The following is a 14,160-nucleotide window of genomic DNA, read 5'->3' as shown; positions in this document are numbered from 1 at the left end:
GGCTTAGTTCAATTAACTCTAGGATTAAATTGGATTTTATATAAATTGTTTATTAACTTGGTATTAAATTGTTATTAAATGCAATTTGTATATATAATTTCCAAATATAAGTATCAATTTTTACTTAAATCACAAAAATTAATAACTTTGTTTTTGCAAATATAAGTATCTTTTCCTACTTGTTTTATAGGCTTCCTTTGAGTGCAGGTTCAAAAGCGGATTAATGCAACTTTGCCGTTCTGTTTCCGTTTCAGTTCACGGCAGTGCCGCCTCCTTGCTGTCCGGAGGCAGTTCTCTATACGGAAATGCGGAGGAGCGGCAGGCCCACGAAATCCGGAGGTTGAAACGCGAACTGCAGGATGCCCGGGACCAGGTGCTCAGCCTGAGCAGCCAACTGTCAACCAATGTGAGTACTTCGTCATGGAAATCCTTAGTCTAGGTTCAGATGAATTGTGAATGCATTCGAATCCTTCTGCTCGACTGCACTTACTGCCAGAAAGTTTACCGCCGTCACGCTTCTGGGTGAAAGAGACTCACTGACAGGCTAAAAAACTTCGGGTGTCATTCTTTATCACTTGAAACGTGCTTGACTTGAAATCATTTGAGCATTTGTCCATTTTCTTTCCATAACTCTGGGCATTTATCAATTATTTATTAGGAATGATTACAAAGACATTTTTATACACTTCTATAGACAAATACATAATAGTTTGAGCTTCAATAATTCACAAAATGTTGTTTAAGTCTCATTTATTATTGAAATGTAGGTACAGACCAGAAATGTATAATGGAATTTTGGCTGGAAAAATAAATAAACCTGATTTTTCCAATAAACCACAAGCCAATTTATTATGCTTGAAATCTGACTTTTGACCAGCTTAATTAGCACAAACGAATAAATCTTACCTGATTTCCACAACAATCCAAAAAGCATGCTAACGAATATTTTTAAATGCAGTTGCCTCTTGACAGGGCAATTTAATTTTACCTGAATAATTTATGGAAAATAAGGAAACACTTCGCAGTCCTAATCTGGCCCACCGCATCTTTTATAGTTCAACCTCATCGTCTGCATTGTGCCCGACCATTAATTTAAGTGGTTATGCCGTGTACTTTGGGGCACAATTTATTTTCTTTCCGCAGCTGTTGCAGCATTTTGCGCATTTTCATGGCCTACGTTCAGGGGCGATGCTGAAAAGCAAATAAAAAACTCACAAAGAATGTGGCAAGTGGGCTGATACACCGCCTTTCTCCCAGAATGGTGTGCCAAAAGCTTGGCGCTTTGAAAGATTCATTCGCTTCGCTTATCAGGCAGTCAGCTTGCATTCAACTTTTCAACTTTTTCCGCCAAGTTGCCTTCCGTCATATTCCATTCGAGATGCTCAATGCACAGAGAAAAAAAATATATAGAAAGCTGTCATTAAGTTCAAATGTTTTCCATTGAAATATTCTATTTCCAGGGCATAGTAGTTCCAATAAATTTAAAATCTTTTTTTATAAAAAAATTGCTCAAAAAAGTGTTTGTTTTCATAAACTGTTTTCGTTTTTATATCTCACCATTAGTAAAATTATTTAATCTATCATCAATATTCTAAACATATAATTTTCACTGTGTGTCTTATAATTATATGTTTTTTTTTCAAGTGTAGGCTCTAAAATACTTAGACTGTGACTGTCTATAAAATGCTATGTGTATGTATTGTCAACAGAAGTCACGCAAAAGTCTGATAAACTTCCGCGGCAGACAAAGGCACTTGAGCAGAAGGAGAGCAACTTTTGCCTACTTTTGGGTGACTTTATTTTTAATACACCCACCATATGGGGCTGAAATTGATTTCATTTACAAATTTTCTTGCCAACAATTTTCATTACAAAATAAAAACAAAGTTTAAATTGCATTTCGCTGCGGATGCGGAGCTTAGAGGAGTCATTGTACATTTTATGCCTGTCTACATTGTGGAAACGCTATAAAGTATTTTATAGCCAGTCCCCCAAGTCACCCACACCTTGGGCCATCAACTTTATCGGGGCCAGACAGGCAGACAACATAAATCTCTTATTTTTCCACACTTTCCGCAGCATTCAGTGGGTGGTGGGTGTGAAAAAGTCTGGGGGGGGGGGTTGCCAAGGTCAAGGCGTACGTGTAAATTGCCAGAAATCGACTTGATCGATTCGATGGCGATTTGATGGACAGAAACTTAAAGTGGTTAGCAACTTTTACCAATTTCCACAAACGTTTTGCCACTTTGCCAGCGGAGCGAAGAACTTTTATGCTGCCCAGCTGCCATAAAAGTGCAAACAATGTGGAGGCACAGAATAATTGCAATGGAGTTATGCCGACCAGAATCTCTACCAGCTGATATGGTCTCTGATATGCGGTCTGGTTGGTTAAGTGGATTAGGTGCCTGGGTGGGGAAAAGTGGCTGGGAAAATGGGTCGCCTTGAGCATGATTTATCTGCGAGTGGGTAGAGCCACAGAAGTACATTTGCCATAATGCGAAAACTTGAACTGGATCGCAGTTGGCTGGTCAAACTTTTCCGCCATTGTGATCACACCTAAGATACGAGAAATGACAAGTTGAGATTATAAATTTGCTGGTCGAGGAAAACTATATTTTATGAATGTCTTCTGGCAAAAAGAACAGTATATAATAATATTTCATTTTTTTGAAATGTTAAAGGTACAAGTTTTTTATGTCCCCCTTGGCCTAATTCAATTAAGTTCACAAATACTCAAATGCTTGTGCTTTAAAAAAAGTTTCGAAATGCTTAACAATTTCGAGTGGTTCTGGGATTTTTAACTACAGTTTGCCTGCTTCTTCGGCATTTCCGTCTCTCCTTTCCTTTGTGGATTAAAAACTTTTTAATTGCCCATTGACTTTGATGTCGTTTTCTTTTGGCTTTCCCTGCCATTGTCTTGGCCAAAGTTTCCTGCGTTAATTAAATTTCTGACTGGGGCTATAATGGCATAAATGCCGATATGTCGCTCCCGCACTTCCTCAGTCTGTCTATCGATCTATTTCACCTCCTGAATCCACGTCTCTGTCAGCCAGTCTGTCAGCAGTTTTGCCGCATATTATTTGCCATTGGCTTTTTATTTTTATTACCAGTATTTTTTATTGACAGACGCCCGTTGTGGAGGCATCGACGTCATGAAATTTCACTTTGCGGTAGTTGGGAAAACTGAAGCTTCCACACATCGACAGTTGGCTTGGTTTTTCGCATTTGTTCGAGGAAATTGAGATGTGGTGGGGGCACTGAAAGTCTGACAATGCAGTTTGTGAACTTTTCGCAATGCTCTCGAGATGTGTGCTTAAATGTTGGTAGTTTTGGGAGGATTGGGAATATTTTCGTTGTCAGCCCTTTAATTTTGAAGCACTTTCTCCTCATATTTCAAAGATAGAATTCTGTGTTTAATTGAAAAGAAGAAAAATTGGTTACATATTATACAGAAAAAAGTTTAAAAGTTAATCAGTTTAGATTTCATTTCAATTAAATTCATGGTGATTTACTTACCCGAGGGATTCGCATTATTTTTCCCAACTTTAGTTTGAGCCAATCCCCCTGACGATTATCCCCTTTTATGACCCACCTCACTCCATCCCCCAACCTCCTTATCAGCCTAAGCTTTATGGTAGTTCATAATACGCTTTATTCAGACGCTCACATAAACTCCAAGCAGCTTATAAAACTTCCAACCTACATCAACTTTAAACAGCTTTCGGCTGAGTCGAACTCCATTCAGTTCGTGCCCCCCGCCACACTTTCGGTGTAGAAAAACCCCAATTGAGCAATCTTATCATTGACCATAAATACTAAACCACAACAAAAACATCAGACTATACAAAACTGGAGGGAAAACGCCACGCAACGCGCCCATTTATCACGCACTCGGAATTGACCCAAGTGACCGGGGGCGAGACAGGGGACAGAACGGACTCCATGCATGCCAGTGTAGTAATAACATTAAAAGCGTGATAGAGCCCCCAAACAAACCCCCTCGAACTATCCCCCCTCTACGCCCCAGCGATAAGACAAAGAAGCATAACTATAAAACATTAGAGAGATCGCCTCGAGCGCCAAAAACTCGCGCCAAATCTCGAAACTAATGCCAGATGACTCTATCTGAACCGAATGAGTCTGAGATACGGATAGTGGAGAATGGGGAGAGTACCTATGAGTATAGGTGGGGGGTATAAAGAACTTGGAACATGCCAAGATTCGGAATGGTTTATGTTTATTTGCTGGCCTTTAATTGATTTCGATTTTAAGCAGAACGCACTTGAAAGAATTGGGAGGAAATGCATCTGTACCTTCTAGATTTGTTATCAAATAGGACAAGTGATGTAACTTATTCCCAAAATTAGATAAAGTAACATATATACTTATTATATTATTATATTTAATTTCTTTGATTGTCTCTGGCAAAAAATATCATATCTCTTCTACTTCGACTGACTTACCCTTTAAGTGACCCAAAGCTGCAAGTTGAGCAATCATCTAAATTACTTAATGGGGGTAACAAATGTAGTTGATTGTCTCAAGTAAAAAATAAGACATGAGATACAGGTTCATGCTCACAAGTAATTTAGTTCCTTATGTTGCAGACCCACCTTTAAGTGGTCATTATAACTAATAAAACTAATGTATTGCTCTTTTTCTTTTAGGTAAGTCAACCTTTATATGCCATATATATCTAAAGATTGGGTATGTAAAAATCACTATTATAATAACATTTAAATTTAAGTGATGGACATTTAAAGACCATTTGTTTATATTATTGTCCAAAGCAATATGAAACCGTTTTGAATATCGTAAAGGGCAGTGTTCCCATTAGTTTCTATCCATCATTTATATAGCTGTCACCACTCGAGCATGAAATCAATTCTCTACGCCGCTATTTACTAATAAACCATTTGGGATATATGCCAATGGGAAGACAGTTAAACTAATGCCAAGTCAGTAATTTATGCTGATCCCGAGCAAAAGTCGGCGACAAATGTAGGGGAGTTCTAAAGCCAATAACCCAGCTTCATCTCGATTGGTGATAATCAATCATTTTTTTAGCTGTTGCCCCCGCCAGACTCGTTAAACAAACCACCCAGAAAAGTTTTTACAACTTTATTATGTCCCAGTCCTTGTGACTTGGCCTCCATATGAAAGTGGAAAAGTGTGTGCAGACAGTTCTTTTTTCCATTGGCGCCGCGGAGTCTCGCGCCAAAAATAAACGACATTTCCCCACCGGGCTGTCCTTCACTTTGGCCTTACGACCAGCCACAAAACACAAATTTGCAATTTTTTCCACTTTGTTGTTCCTCGTCCTGACGTCCTGGCCGCCAAGGAAGCTGCGTCTGTATTTTTTTTCGCTCTCCATAGTTTTGCGCACATCTAAATAAGGGGTCTTCGATGGGGCAGACGTCGACTGCGACAAGGTCCGCAAAACATACGTACACTTCGGCAGTGTCGCCACATTGGCGCCTGACTTTGGTCTGTGGCAATCCTGCAGGATACTCTGGATCAGCCCAAGCCGGCAGACCAAATCCCCTGCGCTTTGAACGCTGGATTAAAAAGTTTCCGTTGTCTTGATAAAGAAGAAACATGTTTACATTTATGTGTTTATGCAAAATTTGGGATATTTATGATTATCAAAAAATATAGAGTTCTTTCTAGAATTTAATCCCTTTTTAAAAAGAATGTTCCAGCTATGAGGGACTTTCAAATAATGGGGTATACTGGAAGAAACAAAGATTTGTTAGTAAACAGTATTTAGTTATTTTCGAGCCCTGGTAAATACTTTTAAAATCCTTTTTTAAAAATGTTTTTAAATGCTTTGAATTTTTAACAAGTCTGCACTATAATTTAAAATATAATAATCCTGCAATACCTACATTTTATAAACACTGATTTCCATAATCTATATCAAAAATGAAAAAAAATCATTTGTATTATTAACATATCAGTGAAACCCCCATATAATTTTCAAAACCCACTTTTAAATTATTTTGGATTCCTTTGTGTCAAATTAAAAATCCCTTGCGTTAACATTATCCAATTCAGAACTCAGATAATTATAGTAATTCGGTTTTTTCACACGCCTGGGAATTAGAGTATAGGGGCTATTTTCGGGATGTGGCTTCCGCATTGCGTGATAACCTATGCTGTGCGACTCTTTTGATGTAGCGCCCCTGAAAAACTGAAGGACCCGGTCCCGGATCTACCCAACTTTTAGAGCATCCACCCCCTCCCGTTTGTTTTTCCCTTTGGATTCTGTTATTTGTTTTGTCGCCGACAAGTCGGCGTCATTTCCCAGCTGCTGCTGCGCAGTCGACGTCGTGGCAGGAGTGGTTGCCAAAGGATTTTTGGAGTCGAGTGTGTCATGTTCAGTTCCGCATTTGAAGTCGATGGAAACGCACTAAATATAGGAGTTTTACAGGGTGCTTCTACAACTAGCTAACAACATGCTGCCGCTCCCACTAGCAACATGCTGCTGATCGCAGCGCTCTCTCGGGAGAGAAACTGATCTTGCTCAACAACGGCGGGTTTTAGTTTTGCGCTCTCTACAGTGGCTTACGTTTGCTTACGTTGCTTACGTTTGCTGGCACTTACGTTGAAACACAACTACAAAGACCTGTGTTTCAATTCGACTGCCGACGGAGCAGTACATACTGTCGAATACCGGGCGTATCTGAATCCGACAGTTCGAGTATCTGAGTATCTGACGGTTGTCGTTTTTGAGCGGGAGTATCTCTGCTAGTGCGTGATCGCTCACGGTTATTTACCCAACTGATTACCGAAGTGTTGCGTGAAGTGAAGTGAAGATTTGTAAGAAATACAACAGAATTACGCGGGCTAAAAAGGTTCATTGAGCAGAGCTTCAAAGCTATAAATAAATGGTAAAAAAAAAACCAAAGCCAAATGAGAAACGTGTTTGTGACGTGCTAAAAAAACAAAATACACCTTGAAATGAATGGATAAATAAGCGTATTTCAAACCGGTCAGCAAAAGTTCTCCCACAAACAAATAACAAAAAACTGCTGACACAGAAAGATAACACAGAAAAGTTCACCTACAATTGCTTAAATTAACAACCAGAGAACGAGATAAAAACTGATAGATAAATAAACAAACAAGTTGCCGCACAAATTAACAAGGCGGAAGCTGTGTGGCCTAAACCACCTAAAATGTTCATTGCCAGGGTATCCCATTCGCAGGGTATTTGTATCTCATTACCTGTGAGAGTTACTATAGAGTTACTCCGTCACTTGAGCCATGCAAATAGTTGCAAAATCAGCTAAATACTTTATGGCCACTGGGAAAATTTGCCATATCAGCTGCCTCACTCTGACACTCTTTCACTATCCCTATATTTGTTTTCTTTTCCGTCCACCAAAATAGATACAAATTAAACGGGCTCCATCAGAATTGCCATAGGTGCAGGGAGATGTGCAACAATGGCCAAAACGTTTAATGGAGCATGTCGAAATGAGTTGGCCAAATTGTTGAGTTCAGTTCTACATATGCAAGTGATGAAAAGGTTGCACAGCCCCGTTGAAACAGAGGCGTAGGTGATCAAAAGGGGGTGATCAAAAAACACATTTTAAGAAAGGAAAAATTTCCATATAATGGTTCTGCAGTTTAAGTATATGTAATACACATTGCCCTAAAAATTTAAATACTCATTAGTCCCTCTATTTTATGATACTTTATATCCGATCATTTGCATGTTTTCCCTTTATAAAAATCCCTATACCTTCACATTCACAACTACCATTTTGATAGCATCTACTAAACTCCATTAGTGCAACCACCCTCTACAACGCTTACAAGCAATATCACTTTATGATCTTCAAACCGAACCGTAAATCACCCTCCCAACCACGTCCATGTCCCAATGCAATTGAGTCGAACAGTAGCCTACACACAAATTGCACAAACATGTCAAAAAGGGGGAACCAAAAATACGGGGATAATAAAAGACTTTGTCTGCTGCATTGTGAACTTTTATTAGGTTTTTTTTTCGTTGGTCGCAGTCGTTCGGTTCAAGTTATTCCCACTGAAACTGGAGTATTTTTGTCTGTCCATGAATTGCATTTCAAAACGCTGGTGGGAAATGCTTTACGATGTTGCCAAATTTCTGCCAAACAAATATTCCTTTGTTTTCATTGATTTTCCGCTAATGACTTCGGTTCAACATCTCGCAAGCCAAACAAAAACAAGCGATATAGCTCTGACTGTACTGGTATATTGCATCGATGAGTATAATCCAGGGAAAACTCCCTCTCGGATCTCCCTCGCATATGGATATATGGGTTCTCTGTTTTCCGGGACAGCTGTCCCAAATACCGAGAGGTGTCACCCTCCCTCACGATTCGGCTTTTCGCGTTGCGTGCGTGGAAAGCGATCAATTAAAATCGGTAAAAGGAACAGGAAGAGAAAGGAAAATGCTACGGTTTCCATCATTCCATTCATCCCTATATCCTTCGAGGGATGTGTAATAAATTCATATTGGAGGGGAGTTACAGAATGAGAAGACTCCCCCTCAGTAAAAACGATTTATGAGGCTTGACTTTGACATCCCAAAAAGAAAACAACGTACAACCGAGGGTCTTGGCCCCTCAAAATATTTTAATTGAAAGAATATTGCAATTAATTATGCAGCTCTTTCAGCGCACTTTTGCCAGCATCCTTGATGAAGATTGATTTTTCCCACTACGCCGCTGCTGTGCATAAATTTTCATGCGCAGCTAATCAAAATTAGTCATGCCTGAAAATCAGAGGTGGAGTTTTGGGGGTTGGGGAAAGAAAATTAGTTTTTAATTTGTAATTTTTCGCACACCGACAGGCGTCAACTTTGAAGTTGTTTTTGATTTCTAATAGCCGTTTCTCTTTGAACTACTTGGTTGGCGAGAAAGTGTGAAAATTGTCGAAGGAAAAACTGCTCAAGTTTTCCAGTTCAATTAGCTCGCCTCGGATCGCCGATCGCACAAGTCCATAACAATTTCCGGCCAAACGGTCGATGGGCAATCTGAGATACACATGTTCGCAGCAACTATCAGGAAAGTATCTTAGGATCGCCGGCCTTTCCCTGAAGACCTGACTTTTCCGAGTTGATATTAAGGCAGCAATTTTCCTCACTTTTCTCTGATTGAGGTACTCTGGAAATGGCAGTGTCTACTCCAATTTTGTTTGTCGAGAGTTGAGTTGAGTTGAGGAAGAGGAAAACGATGTCAAATGCCTTGCAACTCTACCGACTTTGGATGCCGCCAAACAGTCTGCATCCATCCATCTGACAGTATGTCGCCCTGTCGGGTGATTTGCATTTTTCCGTGCTTGATGTAAATGCCATGTAAATATTTGATCAACCCGGTAAACATATGTACTCTGCATACAGGGCCAGCCCAGAAACACTTAAAGAAATGGGTGAAAAAGTGGTATGAGGGTGCTTAATTAAAGGGCGAATTTTTACGAGGGGACCTGTGACCCGCATCGATTTGCCTGCTACTGTTCGGGCTAATGACCCACGAAATCCCAGATATCGGGATTCAGGGCGCATGTCTGGCATGCTTAAATATAGTCCCATTGAGGCGCTACCTGTCTAAAGGGTTCGGGCTATGCCGAGGGTTCTTCTGCTTCTTTCTTAATTGCCGAAAAATATTGTGTTTGAAGCACAGCCCGGAGAAATTATAATTATCAAAACGAAACGAGAAACGATTGTCGGGAGGAAACTATTAAAAAATGAAGAAAATTGTCATGGGAAAAAGAAACAAGATGAGGGAATTATAGAAAGACAAAGAAAAGTAAAAGATATAATTGGAAAACTAAACATTTTCACATAATTAATGAGGCTTTTCTATAGTTATGAAAATTGTCTAAGAATAAATGCATTCTTCCGCTTTAACATGGTACAATATGATTTTGTTCCTCCAATACTTATGATGATCATTATCATTTTGGTCTTAGAAGCCTTTATTCTTTAAAGTTAGTTAGGTTGGGGATGTCCATTGGGGGCCCTTAACTTAATAAAAGAGAACTTTGATTATTATTAACCAATTTGAATGTCCAGTAAATACAGTCTAGCTTCAACTCATTCAATAGAAGGACTTCCAAAGACCCCTGGCTAATATAATAATTACGTAAGTGCTGGTCAAACCCCTCGCAATGGGCAAATTACCGAGTAGTCAAGGCCGTCCTTCCGAATGTTTACCCTATCGTTGCACCTTTCCTGAGCGGCGTGTGCTGGCTAATTGGAGCTGCACCTTTGGCAACATGTGCAACATGCAGCAGCTGCTGCATTTCAGAAGGACTCAGCCGTCCTTGTTTCCAAGTCGACACTCCATAAACTGGCATTAAAGTCGCCCTTTGTCTACTTTTTGTACGGCAAAGCGAGAGGAGTGGCACCTTTAAAGAACGCGGAGTGCGCTTCAATCATTAATCAGCTGCAACTAATATTGTGGCAGCTGGCAGATGCAACCCATTCCCCCACACATTTCTAATTGCAGTTGACAAACACTGAACCCATTGAGCGAGCATCAAACTCGGCCCCGCCTGCTCCACATCCACATTCAGATCCACATCCACATCCACTTGATGATGATTCTCGGAAAGAGCAACTCCCCAGCCCTGTTCTTATCTGGGGCTTCCATTTAGTGCTCGAGTTTCCACAGAAGGCGCTCCCTTTGGTTCTTGAAAATTTAATTATCATTCTCCCAGAATTATACTTGTTCTCAGCGAGGTAGATGAGTTTGGATCAATTTGGTAAATTGAAACGATCGCTGAGCACTGTATAGGTACCATATAATTTTCTTTTTTAAGCGATTTAATAAATGAGCCTGGCTCTTGGTCAACACTTTTCTCGATTGGCGGCCATTTAATTGACTTTCCTCACTTGATTTACCGAGTCAACACAACACTCACACCATTCGATAAGCAGATGGCGTATCTGAAAACATCCATCAATATGTCCAGACCTTGTTAATCGCATAGAAAGCATCGACCAGACTTCAGACGACTTCCACCTCGCTTTCAAACAAAACTGGAAAATTTGCATAAGATCCAAAACAGAAATGGAAACAGGAGTCCATTGTGGAATCATAAAAATAACGAAAAATACGAGAAGCAAGCGTCAAGAAATCTAATCAAAACGATAGCCCCCTCGAAAATTGGAATCGAGTTGAGTCTCTGGTACACAAATCACGTCAGCAGACAATTTATCAGCCTGTCTTGGTCAGTCTGGGCTGAAATGCTTAAAGCTAATGAAATGCAATTGGAAATTTATTGGTTTGCATGGCGATAAGGCTGCGCCTGAATCGAAATTTTCGGTGAGCCCTGTCCTGAAGGAACTGGAAATGGAACTGAAACTTGCAGTTCCACTCGACTTCTTCGTAATTACAACTCGGTGGAACTTCTCCCCAGTTCACATCTGCGGATGACCATCCACTTGAGGGACAACTACAATGGGGGGATACAGTATCTGGAATTATTGTATACACACAAAACAATGACGACAACTGCACATCAGTCTGTCAGTCGGTAATCAGGCTGTGTGCATGTTGCATGCAACATTTGCCGCCCTTTTCCCCCCCGTTGATTATGCTGATGAGTTTTCGGCCTCTGTTGTATCTGGAGACCCCCATCTTCAGCGCTAATAATAATAATAACGAAAAAGTTTTCCTCTCTCGTATTTTTCGGGCTTTGGATTTCATTTTTTTCGGGTAATGGCTCGGGGTTAGGGGGTCGACTTTGTTTATGCCCGTCGAACATGCAGCCCAATGGACAATATTATAAAAGCCTAGGCTGCTGCTGGAGCGGAATTCTATGGTGGCACCTCCATTGTAGCATTTTACTGAGATGAAAGATATCAGCGAGAGGGGAAATGGTTTTCAACTGAAGAAGTTAGTTAATAAAGACTCTACAGTGCTATTTTTATTAACCAAAATTCTAAGGAAAAGTAGAAAAACTACATTGTATCTTATCAATAAAGTTATATCAGCGATAGACAAACACTTTTAATAGCCAGTCTTAAAAGAAACACTATCTTGAAAGCAAAGACTAGTTGCAGGTATTTTTATCTCACAGCTATCAACTTTTTAGCTCTCTGAAATCCGATTATCTTTTAACTGCTTAAATACTGCATGGATAATTTAAGACTAAATTGCAGTCTTCTTATCTCATTAAGCGGATATTATCTCAGCTTATTCTTCATTATTTATTTCGCTTATTCCGTTTTACATAGACAGGGTTTTTTCATAGCCATTAGTGTATAGACTCTTTGAAAGAAATTCAGGCTTTTATATTCATCGAATTGACCTTCGTTATGCAATGGCTGGCGATTTCCACCCCCATTGAATAGCAAACTCGACTGCAATTGCAGCATCTCGCGCCTCAAGTGACTCTTAATGAAATGCATTAGGTCTATATATAAACCACTCTGACGCAAAAACTCATTTCCCCATTCGAACAATCCTCTCGAGTTACATGGCTAATGTTGATATATATATATATGCGATACGAATAAGATGTTGCACATCTCTGAGGGAAGAAAAACGCGAAGAAAAAGAAAACTTAAATTAGCCTCAATTGTTTATAATTTCCACAAAAGTGCTTATGCGGTTGTCAAGTGCGTCGAGTGAGGAAGTGGAGAACGGCCCGCGATCCTCTTGTGTCGGTTTCGCTCTTCTGGCCGATTAAGAAACTCAAAACTGGCAAACCGGTTTCGCACTAAATCCACCCGCTAAAAAATCCCCAATAAGACAGACAGATGGCCCAGACTGCACAGAGGAAAAAGTCAATTATTAAAAAAGTATTAGAATTAATGAAAAATAATAGGACAGTGCTGAAGATAAATAAAAGTATTTCCAAGTTCATAAATATGGTAGTAACAATAGTATTCGTGTTTGAAAGATTTACGGAATGAATAAACCTCTAAAAACTTTTAGACTTTTTAAAAAGAAGAATATATTCTTCTTCCAAGTCCAAAAATAAGTCATGCATGACCTAAAATTTTGTTCATAATTTTTCTGGGTTTCTTAAGAACGCACTAAATGCATTGCATTATTTTAAAACTATCAAATTTAAAATCATAAATTTTAGTAAGACCTTGCAAAATGAATTTTATTTTGCAGTAAACAATTTTTATCAGTGTACAGAGGTCGGCTCTTAGCGGTAGCTTAGCCCCTTCTTTTATTTGCTGACCCTCTCACACAGCAGGTTTCGTGCCTAATTAATGCAGGCCGATAAAAGTCAGGCTAAAGTTTTAAGAAAAATATGTGTTTAAAGACTTTTAGCTTTGTAGATCGCTGGCGCTCCCTTTTGTAGCCTTTATTTTTTATTGTGTTATTTTCTTGTATTTTTTGCATAAATACATAAATTTATAATTTTACGATCGCAGCTCGTTCGCGCCGATAACTGTTCGATGATAAGCCCCGAGGGCAAGCCGATTTTCGTTGGAACTTTGAAACTTTGGCAATTTAGGCGCCGCCGCTGTCAACAGACATATTTTTCTAGCGCTAATTTCAATAAATTTGAAATAGGAGCCATAAAACATTTTAAAGGCGGGCATAAAATTGCTGTTGCTTAATTAATAATCTTTACGGTTCCATTGTCACGTTTTGTTACTTTAACACACCTTGAATGATCTAATGATGGAACTTCTTGATCAGCCGAATGGAGGCAAATAAAGCCCCGAATTTGAATGGCACTCGAGTGAATTGATGTGTAGCCAAAAATTATTTTCAAGCCACACACCTCCACCTGTCAAAATTGCCGCCCCAACAGCAGTGAGCTACTTAACTATGCAGTTGACAGGCCAAGTCAGCTTTTGGTTTTTGCGCATTTCAAAGATTTGTTGTTTTCTTTTTTGCTCCTTTGTTTAACCAGTTTTTGCCATTGAACATTCAGAATATTTTGGATATTTTGTGCCTGACACAATTAGCCAACGAGTTTTTTATGCCCGCAAATTGCGTTGCTCGAAAAAATCGATCAATGGCAATACCAATGTCAGCATCATCAGTAAAAATAGTTTCTCAGGCGACCCCCAGATCTTCTGAGTTGAGTGGAGAACATGTGTTGAGCTGAGCTCTCGATGCCTCAGGCTGTTCACGCTTTAATCATCAGCATGTTATTTTGCAAATATATGTATACTTGGTTCCATTTCCTAAACAC

At 39.5% G+C, this 14,160-nt stretch overlaps 1 protein-coding gene across 8 annotated transcripts in view; it reads left to right on the top strand.

The window, feature by feature from the left end:
• sick (sickie) overlaps positions 1-14,160 on the top strand; it is a 172,680-nt gene that overhangs the window by 139,709 nt on the left and 18,811 nt on the right. For 6 of the 8 annotated variants that reach the window (XM_017082734.3, XM_017082695.4, XM_017082710.4 and 3 more), the window contains one exon: positions 255-406. In XM_017082734.3, the coding sequence (XP_016938223.3) occupies positions 255-406 (152 nt within the window). Of the gene's footprint in view, positions 1-254; positions 407-6,628; positions 6,894-14,160 lie in introns of those variants that run through there. The other 2 variants (XM_017082783.4, XM_017082767.4) reach the window with 2 other exon arrangements.

Source organism: Drosophila suzukii, chromosome 2L (genome assembly GCF_043229965.1).
Source record: "Drosophila suzukii chromosome 2L, CBGP_Dsuzu_IsoJpt1.0, whole genome shotgun sequence".
In the NCBI taxonomy this organism is placed as follows: domain Eukaryota; kingdom Metazoa; phylum Arthropoda; class Insecta; order Diptera; family Drosophilidae; genus Drosophila; species Drosophila suzukii.
This window is presented reverse-complemented; position numbering and strand designations above follow the sequence as displayed.